This window comes from Megalobrama amblycephala, linkage group LG24 (genome assembly GCF_018812025.1).
Source record: "Megalobrama amblycephala isolate DHTTF-2021 linkage group LG24, ASM1881202v1, whole genome shotgun sequence".
Classification (NCBI taxonomy): Eukaryota; Metazoa; Chordata; class Actinopteri; order Cypriniformes; family Xenocyprididae; genus Megalobrama; species Megalobrama amblycephala.
Genome location: NC_063067.1, coordinates 4,464,249 through 4,476,828, shown reverse-complemented (window position 1 = coordinate 4,476,828; position 12,580 = coordinate 4,464,249). Strand labels below are relative to the sequence as shown.

At 37.1% G+C, this 12,580-nt stretch overlaps 1 protein-coding gene across 2 annotated transcripts; it reads left to right on the top strand.

The window, feature by feature from the left end:
- Positions 1 to 756: 756 nt before the first annotated feature.
- LOC125259523 (CD48 antigen-like) lies at positions 757 to 5,366 on the top strand. Of its 2 annotated transcripts, none has more exons than XM_048177170.1 (5): positions 757 to 1,889; positions 3,909 to 4,238; positions 4,377 to 4,436; positions 4,614 to 4,874; positions 5,012 to 5,366. In XM_048177170.1, exons 1-5 carry the CDS (start codon positions 1,841 to 1,843, stop codon positions 5,149 to 5,151), a joined length of 840 nt encoding a protein of 279 aa, XP_048033127.1. In that variant the 5' UTR covers positions 757 to 1,840; the 3' UTR covers positions 5,152 to 5,366. The 2 variants fall into 2 exon arrangements, with proteins under 2 accessions (XP_048033127.1, XP_048033128.1); XM_048177171.1 differs by having other exon boundaries at positions 3,414 to 4,238.
- The last annotated feature ends 7,214 nt before the right edge of the window (positions 5,367 to 12,580 follow it).

Sequence of the window (12,580 nt, the reverse complement as noted above, 5' to 3'; positions counted from 1 at the left end):
AAGTAGCTCATGTAGATTTTTCTAATCCTGAATTTGCGTCGCATTTGGGAAGCTGCACATACATCATTGAGGCAGTCTTATTTAAAGGGTTAGTTCACCCAAAAAAAATATTTCTGTCTATGTACTCACCCTCATGTAGTTTTAAACCCCTAAGACCTTTGTTCATCTTCAGAACACAAATTAAGATATTTTTGATGAAATCCGAGAGGTTTCTGAACCACCAATGGACAGCAACGTCATTGCAACTTTCAAGGTCCTGAAAGGTAGTAAAGACATCGTTAAAATAGTCCTATGTGACTACAGTGGTTCAACCTAATGTTATGAAGTGACGTAAATACTTTTTGTGCGCCAAAAAAACAAAATAATTTATTTAACAATATCTAGTGATGGTTGATTTCAAAACACTGCTTCATGAAGCTTTAAAGTTTTTATGAATCTTTTTTGAATCAGTGATTTGAATCACTAGATATTGTTGAATAAAGTCGTTATTTAGTATTTTTGGCGCACGTTAACTGTTTTAAATATGTTTTTAGTAGCTTTCTGGGCATCTGAATGTGTTAATTATCTTGCTGTCAATGGAGGCCTCACTAACCCATCGGATTTTATCAAAAATATCTTAGTTTGTGTTCTGAAGATGAACGAAGATCTTACAGGTGTGGAACGACATGAGGGTGAGTAATTAATGACAGAATTTTCATTTTTGGGTGAACTAACCCTTTAAGCTGTCTCCATCTCTCAAGTGCATCTTCAATATTTATATAGTTATTATACTTTTGATCATACTGCTTTTTAGATGGATGCCAAGTCTTTTTAGGATGGGTGGAATGTTTGATCTCTGACCCCTTTCGATGGCTGGCTTCCATGACTGATATAATTGGGTAAACTGGCAGTGGGATCACACAGACCAAAACAAAAACTGACATTTTCAAAGGAGAATGACTGGCTGTAGCATTGTTCTTAAATATCATATTATGATATCAAACATATCATGCTATTTTCATGCTTTAGTACAGTCAAAAAATTACATACAGCACCTTTAATAAAAACCCATTCTTTGTCAATACGTGTATTTGACTTTGTGCGGCTCTGCGCAGACTGAATGGAGTGTGACATAAAAATACCACAAAAGTGACTCGAAAACGCTGCTCGTGATTCTTGATGTTAGCTAAATGGTCTGTCTTACATCATATGTGTGAGAGCTGGCAACCCTGCCTAAACTGTAACACAAAGAATTATTTCAGCATATAAAGGGTTCTTCAGGACAATATGGTTCTAAATAGAACTGTTACTACATGTAAAGATCCTTTAAAGAACCATCTTGCGCACTGGGCTCCTTGACATGGATTTCAGTTGATGCAAACTCTGAATCAACATGCACGACTGGCAAATTTTCGAGGCGTCATGTGATTTATCTACAATTTATGGGCGAAAGTATCAAAAGAGATATTAATATTATTTCTTTGAGAATAGAGCTAAATCTAAATGAGATGTTACCTCCTTGTCTGATGATAGCATAGGCTTGGACAAGTCATGGAGATAGATAACAACTTAAGTCATAATTTCCAGAGAGAAAATGTAATTTTCGAGTTCTAAAATATTAGTTATAAACAAAAACCAAAAGTGAAAATTAATTTGTCTAATGTGAGGGAACCTTTTAGGTGACTTTTGTAAATGGCAGATGTCATGATTTCAAATAAATATTCTTTTGGTGCAAGTTGGTGAAACTGATTTCATGGTCACTTCCTGATGAAACTGAATATCTTCACTGAGAAGAAATCACATGTTCATATTGCTCGAGTGAGCTCCAGATGAGACATCAACAGAAGGCACAAATTGATGAATGTTCATCAGGATGTGGGTTTTCATTGCGTTTTTCATCAGTCTTAAAGGTAAGATATCTAAAACTTCATATTGTTTTTTTTTTTTCTTTCTTTTCTTTCATTAGATTTGAATTCATTGTGCTCTGTGGTTGCTCTCTTGCTAAAACACATTCAGTAGTTGGTCTTTGCACTTATTTTGTACTTTTTTGAAGTGTTCTCTTCTGGAAATTTGATATTGCTATGTATGTGTGTGTATATATATATATATATATATATATATATATATATATATATATATATATATATATTTTTTTTTTTTTTTTTTTTTTTTTTTTTGGTTCCGTTATGACCTTTATGTTTTTTCTTTCACTTTTGGCCATGTGAAATATCCTTGACAAACAATGTTAACAGTAAATGTGTTTAATAGAACTTGCTGTTCACAGTTCCACAGTTTCATAGTGTAAATCTAGCACTGCTCCCTTAATCATGAAGGTTAGTGTGTGAAATGTTCAGTACCATTAATCCACAAGGTGTAAAGTAAATATTATTTTGAGTAGGCTACACTGTTGCGAACAATTTTATATTCAAATGGCTGAAGTCTTTGTGGAAAAAACTAGTAGGTTCTTCTTGGTGTTCCATGAAAACAAAAGTGGAAAAAAAAGTATGTATGCATCATTTTAACGGAAGAGGTTATGGTCTGAGTATGGGCAGCAGTGATGAATATTTCCTGTGTGGTTTAGCGGACATCTCACCTACAATGAAAACAATCAAGGAAGTGAAATCATCTACAAGACAGAAGTAGGCCAAAAAATCACTAAATTACTGTTAACCCTTACAGGTCACATACTGTGCCTGTCTATTCTGTGTGTGTGTCTTTAAAATTGCTCTTAAGTACATACATTTTTTTCTTCCCTAGCAAGTCATGAAGCAGTGATGTGGTGATAATGTAGTTGTTCTTACTGTCTTAGAAATGTGTAACTATTAGTAGGATATTATAGTTTATAACAGATAGTTAGTGACGTTCCTCATTTGTGCTACTTTGGATAAAAGTGTATGCTAATTGTTTATTGTAATATATATCAAATCTGAGAATGCAATCTTGAGAGAGGGGAATTTGTTAATTACAGTATATTATGATGTATAATGACAACTTGAGAACAGGTGAGAATTTGTGGTTTTGGCTCGCTTTTCTGCACACTTATACAAATAAAATAAAAGCATTTAAGTACAGATAAGCAGATGTAACCTCATACTTATACAGTTTCAAATGCACACTTTAAAGCAGCTGATTGCCAGAATAATTTGATAAAAATACATTAAAAATGTAAACATATTTACAAAAAATTTTAATTTAAATGGACAAATCCAACAACGCACACTGCTACTAAAATCTATTTTGTACCATTAACATATGACTCCTTATCACGATCATATCCACCTGTGCATCATTACATTGTTAACCCGACCAATATAAGCTTGTGTCTTTCAATCAGTCGTTGTCACTGCGAGGATGTAGCATATGTTTTGCCTTTATTTCCTTGTGTGTCTTGTGTCATCTTGTTTTATTAAAATACTGCTTGCATTTGGATCCAGCCTCTCCTCTTCCCTGCATTGACTACGTTACAGTACGACTGACCATAAATGGATATAGCAGCAGTAAATCTGGATTTGGCTGGCCATGACCTAGTCTCAGCCTCAGACATCACGCCCACGGACCATTGGCTGAACATCTGATGCATATGGCACACTTCGAGTTTCAAAATCATCATCTGATTGGTTGAATTCTATAGGATGTCCGGGAGACGCACGTGTCACGTTCTTTAACAGTCCACCTGGAAACAAATACTGCAACGCTAAACCCCCTTGTGGAAGAAGAATGTTGTTGTGTTTACAAGCGCTTACCATGACCTGACTGACTAACTCATGAAGATCCTGACCTAGAGAGGCCACAGCTTAACCATCGCAGTTCCAGTGAGAGAAAGTCTCCAGTCTAGTCTCGTCATGGCTGCCATTCCAGAGGAAATTAATGATTTCAAACACAATTCATTAACATATAACCTATATTTAATGGCCTATTTATGTATGTAGTTTCAGACTTCGTGAATGGTAATCAGGATGAGGTAAAGACAGTGAAGGAGGGAGAAGTTCTGACTCTACATACAGGAGCTCAGCTGAAGAGAGACTCTGAGACAACGTGGCTTTTTAAAAGTGGCACCCAAACCAGCCGTATAGCACAGATAAATAATGGAAAGGTTTTTACCAGTTTTGAAGAGAGACTTGCTGGCAGATTGCATCTAGATCAAGAGAGTGGATCACTGACCATTCGGAATATCAGTACCAGTGATTCTGGACTTTATGAAGTATCTTTCACCATCACGTTACACATCTCTGAGAAGAAGTTCAAAGTTAATGTATATGGTAAGTTACAGCTGCTGCACATTATTATACATTACATTATCATAATGTTGTAGATAAAGGAAGTTACTTAATGAATAAATCATATGGTTTCTCCAGAATGTGCTTGTTAAAAGATGTATATTTCCTCTTGTCCTAAAGCACCTGTCTCTGTACCTGCTATTGAGTGCAACTCATTGGTTACTGCACACCAATCTTCAGGTGAGTCTTTTAAAGTCAGTTTATTCAGTTGCTCTCTTGTCCTGTGGGGTCCTGACCTCTAAATCATTGCTGGGCAAAAGGGGCGGGAGCTTATTTAGGAGTCATTAAAGACATAAATACTGAGAATAAAGACCTCCTGAATATTGAAATGTACTATACACAACAAATCTTTACCAGGTACTTTGAATCAGTCACAAGCAGTAGAAGATTTCTGCTCTGTGTTCTGCTCTGTGAGAAATGATCGAGACGTGTCCATCTCCTGGTATAAAGGGGGTGAAATGGTGAATCAGACCAGCAATCCTGATCTCAGCATCAAACTCAGTTTACCATTAGAGCTTCATTATAATGATTCAGAGATCTACAGCTGCACGGCTGCAAATCCAGTGAGTAACAAGAGCGTCAGTCTTCACATGAACGAGATCTGCCCACGACATGAAGGTATGAGAACTCAAACTATATTTAACACAAAACACCCTTTCTGCCACAGTGACCTCTGTGCAGCTTCTGTTTTTCCACTGGAAAAAAACCTTTTAATGAGACAGAAGATGCTTCTGAACAAGTTTCTTCTCTTTCAGATTGTCTGGATCATTGTGGCGTCACTGAAGCTCTGATTCGACTGGTTTTGTCTGGTCTGGTGGGAATCGCCACTGTTTTCTTTCTGGTTGAACATGTGAGGATCTCCTCATCTCAGAGAAGAGCTGCTGCTGCTGTATGATGATGATGATACTTTCATGAGAGTTTGCAGGCTGTGAACTTTGATATTGAAGGAGGTTTGGAGGGTAAAGAGTTTAAAGTGTAAAGCACCTCATTTATTACTTGAGGTAATTTAAAGGTTCCCTAGAACTTTTTTTAAAAAGATGTAATATAAGTCTAAGGTGTCCCCTGAATGTGTCTGTGAAGTTTCAGCACAAAATACCCCATAGATTTTTTTTTTTATCTGCCTATTTTGGGGCATCATTATAAATGAGCTGATTCAGGGCTACTGGCCCTTTAATTCTTGTGCTCCACGCCCCCGGAGCTCGCGCTTGCCTTGAACAGTGCATAAACAAAGTTTACACAGCTAATATAACCCTCAAATGGATCTTTACAAAGTGGCATGCATGCGTCGGATTATGTGAGTATTGTATACTGTTATATTGTTTACATTTGATTCTATATGAGTTTGAGGCTGTGCTCCATGGCTAACGGCTAATGCTACACTGTTGGAGAGATTTATAAAGAATGAAGTTGTGTTTATGAATTATACAGACTGCAAGTGTTTAATAATGAAAATAGCGACGGCTCTTGTCTCCGTGAATACAGTAAGAAACGATGGTAACTTTAACCACATTTAACAGTACATTAGCAACATGCTAACGGAACATTTAGAAAGACAATTTACAAATATCACTAAAAATATCATGATATCATGGATCATGTCAGTTATTATTGCTCCATCTGCCATTTTTCGCTATTATTCTTGCTTGCTTACCTAGTCTGTTGATTCACCTGTGCAGATCCAGACAGTAAATACTGGCTGCCCTTGTCTAATGCCTTTCATAATGTTGGGAACATGGGCTGGCATATGCAAATATTGGGGCGTACACTCCGACTGTTACGTAACAGTCGGTGTTATGTTGAGATTCGCCTGTTCTTCGGAGGTCTTTTAAACAAATGAGATTTATATAAGAAGGAGGAAACAATGGAGTTTGAGACTCACTGTATGTCTTTTCCATGTACTAAACTCTTGTTATTTAACTATGCCAGGATAAATTAAATTTTTCATTCGAGGGCACCTTTAAAAAATGTATTTAGTTACCACTTATAATACTACAAGTGGTAACCAAATACATTTTTTAAATACAGAGATAGTATATTAAAAGCACATTTTAGTTCATATTTCATGGTGTCTCAAAATAGCACATTGAGTACACTTAGATGTTCTTAAGATTATCTAAAGAAGTACTAAAGAAGATTTTTTTGTGTATTAAGTACAAAATTAGTGCACGAAAATAGAGCACTTTAAGTTCATTACAGAAGTGTACTTTTTTTTTTTTTTACTGTCTTCCTATTTACTGTAATGTTCTATTATTCCACAAGGGGGAGCCATGAGGAGTTAACCTTTTTAATCAGTTGAGAAGTCTTCCTCTAGTGGTGTGCTTTTACAGACAACATAGGAATTGTGGGTGTAATAAAGTAAGAAAACGTCTACAATTTATGGGAAGAAGTGTCAAATGAGATTTTAATATTTCTTAGCGAATACAACTAAGTCTAAATTGCTGATCAGTTTATTTAGGTATTTTGATGTTACCTCCTTGGCATTTTAAGAAAGAAGCCTGGGAACTCATGAAAATGAATAAAAACTTTTTCATGAAACTTGGTACACTTGAACAGTTTGGGGAACCTGAACCATTTCAGAAATGAAATGACGAGAATACTTTTTGTGCGCCAAAAAAACAAAATGACGACTTTATTCAACAACTTCTAGTGATGAACATGAAGCCAGAGCTTTCCCTATCTGATCATACTATTTATTAAAGCTTTAGGCTCGGTAGCTTCTGCAGCATGAACACAAGCATGTAGTCCGCTATTGTTGTTGTTGTTGCTGTTTTGTGCTGTTAGCGGCGTCTGACTACGGTCGACACGTACGGTGATGACATCATCGTTTTACAAAATATACGGATAGGCTGTCCACTCGAAAACGCAAAGGCCGTCGTTTTCAGATTTATCCACACCCGGTTTCAAAAAATAGCAGTTTCACCTTCTGAAAACACCGGATCCGTGTGGACAAAACGCCTATACGATACAAAATTCTTCCGTATACAGCTAAACTTGTCTCCATGTGGACGGGAATAAGCATATACATTTGTATTTTTGTGAAAATGACCGATCGTTTCTCTAGATAAGATTCTTATTCCTCGTCTGGTATCGTTTAAAGCTCTTTGAAGCTGCACTGAAACTGTAATTTTGACCTTCAGCCATCTGGAGGCCATTGAAGTCCACTATAAGGAGAAAAATCCTGGAATGTTTTCATCAAAAACCTTAACCTTTTTAATTTTTTAACTGAAGAAAGAACAACATGAACATCTTGGATGACATGAATTATCAGGAAAATTTTATTTGAAAGTGAACTTATCTTTTAAGGACTACAACAGACAGCTGGTAGGGACTACAACAAGCATGTCATAAAAGCAAGATGACAACATAAGTTATAAATGATGTTTTATTAACAAAGTTCGGGAGGAACATTCAAATGATCGAACTAATCATCACATCACTCCAACCAGCAGTCAGCAATCAGCAATCAGCATGTCTACCCAATCAGCATGAGTGGAAACCTATACATATACGCAGTCAACCTATGTTTCTCAACAGTTTTCAGCATTTGGCCCAGCCCTAAGTTCCCAAAATATCAGAAACAGAGCTCTTCCCATCCGGTGAAGAATATTTCAAAACTTTCTCCACTGCCACAGCAGTGATGTTCCTTCACGCTCCCGCAGGAGCACAAGAATCGGAATCAAGAAGCAGAATTGGAATCACTAAAATTCAAATGATAACCTTGATTATCATGACCATCATCATCATCATCGCTCATTATTATTATCATCTTCATCTTCAACAGCGAACATCATCACTAGCTTTATGACCATCATTACCGTCAGTCAACAATGTAATTATGACGATCATCATGATCGTCTCTCAACGTCGTCAACAGTGATGTTCCCTCTGCTCAGTTTCTTTAGAAATTTTTCCACTACGGCAGCAGTGATGTTCCTACACGCTCCTGCAGGAGCTCTGTTTTCTCTGGCAAATTCTACACCCTGCACCAATGTTTCTCTTGGAAATTAAAAAAAAAGAAATTCTCCACTGTTGCAGCTGTGGTGCTCCTTCACGCCTCATTCATGTGCAACCCTCCATAGCCGACTACCAGCAAGGCTCACCTTACTGATGACATGATCAAACAAGCACACTTTCAGCTTTGCACTCTGCAAGTTTTTGGGGGTTATCAATGTTATTTCCAGCTGCGGTCCTTTGTTAGTTAACTTTTTGAACAGCCTCGAACAGCACGCCAAATATGCATACTATTACTATCTGATTATTTGTAAGTGTGACATTGTGAAATTATGTTTTATTAACAAAGTTTGGGAGGAACAAATGATCAAATGATCATTTGATTGAACTAATCATCACATGACTCCAACCAGCAGTCAGCAATCAACATGTCTACCCAATCAGCATGAGTGGAGACCTATACATATACGCAGTCAACCTATGTTTCTCAACAGTTTTCAGCATCCCTCCATCACCCCGTCTCCTCTCGTTTCTTTCCTAAACCAGAAATACGGGGGGAGTTCTCTGGGTTCGGTCCAAATACCGAGCTCTGAGCCCTCTCCTCGAACAGCACGCAAAATACTATTACTATCTGGTGCGCATGCTATAACTATCTGATTATTTGTACATTCTGCATGTCACTTCTTCCTGAGTCTCTCCACAATTGTCTGACTCCGGTTTGTCTGACATTTTCAGTGAGTCTTCATGAGTTAATCGGTGCTAACAATGGCTGCGTCCAAAAACTGGAAAATGCTGCCTTCGGAAGACACATTTCAATGTAGGAAGGCATCAAGGCACGTCTGAATCCAATGTTAGCTTCACTTCCTGTCTCTTGAGATATCTTCATCTCATCTCGTATAGATCTACGTATACATCTTCATCTCATATAGATGTATCCTTTGATATCCCACAATCCTGTGCATCCATTCTGTGACAGCTGAGCTAGAAAAATAAAGATGGCGTCCAAAAGTTGAGTTTGCTGGCCAGTTTGTGAGTAAATACATATTTGACCAACATTCTCCACTTTTGATGTAATTTCTAGTGAGAAATTACTACTGTAGTAATTAATTATTTGTTTAGTTCTTACCAAAGCTCAAAGCTCGTGCTGTATTGCTGTAGATCATTAAACTGTTACGATGCCTCAGAAGTCTGTCTGAAATCAGTTTCATGAGGTGCCTTCATGCACAAATGCTGCCTTACAAGTCATTGCCTGATAAGTCAAGTCAGCTATCTAGGTTTTCGGACACAGCCAATATGTGCTAACTCGAGCTCTTGGAACTCCGCCCTCTTCTTGAGATCAGCAGCTCATTTGCATTTAAAGGGACACCCAAAAATGGAGTGTTTTTGCTCACCCTCAAAAAGTGACAAATTTAACATGCTATAAAAAATTATCTGTGGGGTATTTTGAGCTAAAACGTCACATACACACTCTGGGGACATCAGAGATATATATATCTGGTATAAATCTGGTAAAAGTGGCATTATATGACCCCTTTGACTGCATTTATTAATCTTTGTTAATGTTATTTAATAAAATACAATTGTTAATTTCTTAATTAGTAGGTTACCACACACTCACACACCAAAACATTAAAAAAAAAACATATATGGTATCTAATGGTAAATTCTTGTGACACTGCACATGTGATAATCCTGTTATAATTAGCTTTGCTCATTTAATATGTGGTAAGCATTTGTTGTAGGCTATGTACTACTGCATTAGGCCTACAAGTGTTTGACTTGAGAATGTGGTTTTGCACACACACAACAGCTGTTCTTAAGCATTCCTTCACTATGGCAAACACAGAGATGTGAAACAAGCCTGATAACCACATGATAACCACAGTTTTTCCCGAGACATAAACGCAGCTTATGCGAAGACATGTCTAGCTGAGTGATCTCTCTTGATTTTTGCCAAATAACCAAATTCAGATCAATTATTTTATAAATACTGGTAGTATGCATATCCTAACATAAACCATGATGTGTTGAAGTTAGCATTTGTTCATCTCTGTTACATCAAACCTGCAATCTCAACAATACAGTAAGTTGTATAACTGTGCTTCTTGAAATGATTAAAAATACAAATTCTTAGCATCCATACCAGCATACAAGTATATTAACAACATAATTCTTGTTGTGAATGTGTAAATACACATTTTCATTAAAAAAAAAGTCTGAATTTTTGTGCATGTACACTTTTAAATTTAAACAAATTTGTATTGTATGAATATGTGATCTGTCATGTAAGATATGTCATCTTAAACTGTACACACTATAAATTAATGTATATTATTTAACATTTATGCTATATTAGTCTGGCAGTGAAATAAAGCTGATGAGTGCATTTAACCAATCAGATGAGAAAACACCAGTCAAAGATGTGGGATAATATAGTGGGGCAAAATATACATTAATTTTTTTAATATAGAGATGTGAGAAATGAATTACGATACAAGTTTATGCAAATATTTTTACACTTACAAATGTGTGCACATGTACAGAAATACAGATGAATCTTATGGCAGCTGCGAATCTTCAGAGGGAATCTCCCTTCATACAGTATCTCATCTCATTCACCGACAGCATGAACAGTCTGACTGATTTATGGTATTGCACACAACTGGAAAGCACTTGTGAAAATCTCTAGCTACAACCTGCCTGACTCTAAAATCTGGCACTTAGGTTCATATTATGATGTTTCGTCTCTGGACGTAAAAGTTTGTTATTTATTTGATTTCTTGCTGTTGTGATGTGTTCTGTGTATTGTGTGCAGTTATCTCTCCCTCTCCCTTTGTGCAGTGTTAAATGAGCTCAGCTGTGGCAGATTACGTTGAGGAGCGGGAACTCTTAAATGCTGAGAGAGACAGCAGTGGTGCAGACCTCCTCGTGTAAGCGTTGTAGAGCTCTGCTGTGGCGGTCGCTGCCATTCTGCCCTCCGTCTCATACCCCAGACATCCTTTTCCCTGTTGTTAGTGCGGTAGCTATTGGCCCAGATATCAAACGGATGTGGGCCACTTCAGGCAATGATGCAGCGCATGGCCCGGACAAAATGTATGTGAGCCTTAAGTGGCCCACATCTAACATGGCCCAAATGTTTTAAATCACACATTCTTATGAATATGGCCCAAATTTCACAAACCAAATGTGGGCCATCTTTGGCAAAAATGTGGCACAATCGACAATGGCTAATCTGGGTGTAAACCAAATATGGCCCACATATGTTTACATTTTACTTTTACATTTAGTCATTTAGAAATGAGAAGAACAATAGAAGCAATCAGACCAACAAGAAGGCAACAGTATACAAGTGCTGTAACATAGTACATATACCAAAGATGTTTTTTATATCAGAATATGTTGCAGCAAATGTGTCCGTTATCTTAAAACTGGGCCAGTTTTGGCAAAGATGTGGGACAGTAATCAATGGTGAACCTAAAGTGGCCCACACATGGCATAGCAAATATGGCCTGAATACATTACTCTAACTTTTAACCACATTTGGCAAATGTATGTGTAAGGAACCCCCCATCAGCCCAATGAATCGAATCCGATGGCCTGGGCAAGATTTAACACGTGTATGTCTTTTTAGCGCCCCTGAGAAGTTCACTTAATTTTTTAGAACTTAGTTTCAATTTTACTTTAGCTGCTCGTTTAATCTGACTCCAATTTCAAATGATTATTACTCTTATATTGTGTTCCTAATTAGAAATTAACCATTGGTGATGTATTAATTTCAATATTATTCTGGGTATCCCATACTTTCAATTATTTGTTCATTACGGACCCATATCGCCCAGGTTTGCGTGGATCTCATGACACATTCACCAGTTTCTGATCTTAATCAGAGTGTGAAGAGTTTACCAGTGCCACATGCTTGTTCATACAAAAACACAGTTCTCTTAGTCACGATACTGCAACTTGCTAAGTCAGCGATAGACAGAAATCTGAAGGTCTCGCATGATGTGCAGCATGCTCCTTTCATTGAGCCTTTAGTTTGAATCTATCCTGATGCAGATTTGCGGAAATATGGACTCCAATAATCTACTGGTCATAATGATTTCAGAAGAATCCAGAGTAAATCAAATATAACATTTTATTTGTCAGGTAAAAGGGTATCATGCCAATTACACAAATAACCAATTAGAAGCAAATTCAGAAATCATAAATACATGACATGCTCAAAGATTAACTGTTTAATAATGATATATTCAGCGGGTTGGCAATAGATTTGCTCCTCACTGCTTCAATTGTTTGCTGTCTGTTGCCCTAATTAGTTGCCCTGTGTCTCAACAGGTTCCCCATAGATGGCAACATTGCTCAAAAAGTTGCCC

What these genes read in the sequence shown, in the direction of transcription:
- LOC125259523 (XM_048177170.1), top strand. Translation starts at nt 1,841, where the DNA reads ATGTTCATCAGGATGTGGGTTTTCATTGCGTTTTTCATCAGTCTTAAA. An exon ending in GTTTTTCATCAGTCTTAAAG is followed by an intron (nt 1,890 to 3,908) that starts GTAAGATATCTA and finishes TTATGTATGTAG; the next exon opens with TTTCAGACTTCGTGAATGGT. An exon ending in GATCTGCCCACGACATGAAG is followed by an intron (nt 4,875 to 5,011) that starts GTATGAGAACTC and finishes CTTCTCTTTCAG; the next exon opens with ATTGTCTGGATCATTGTGGC.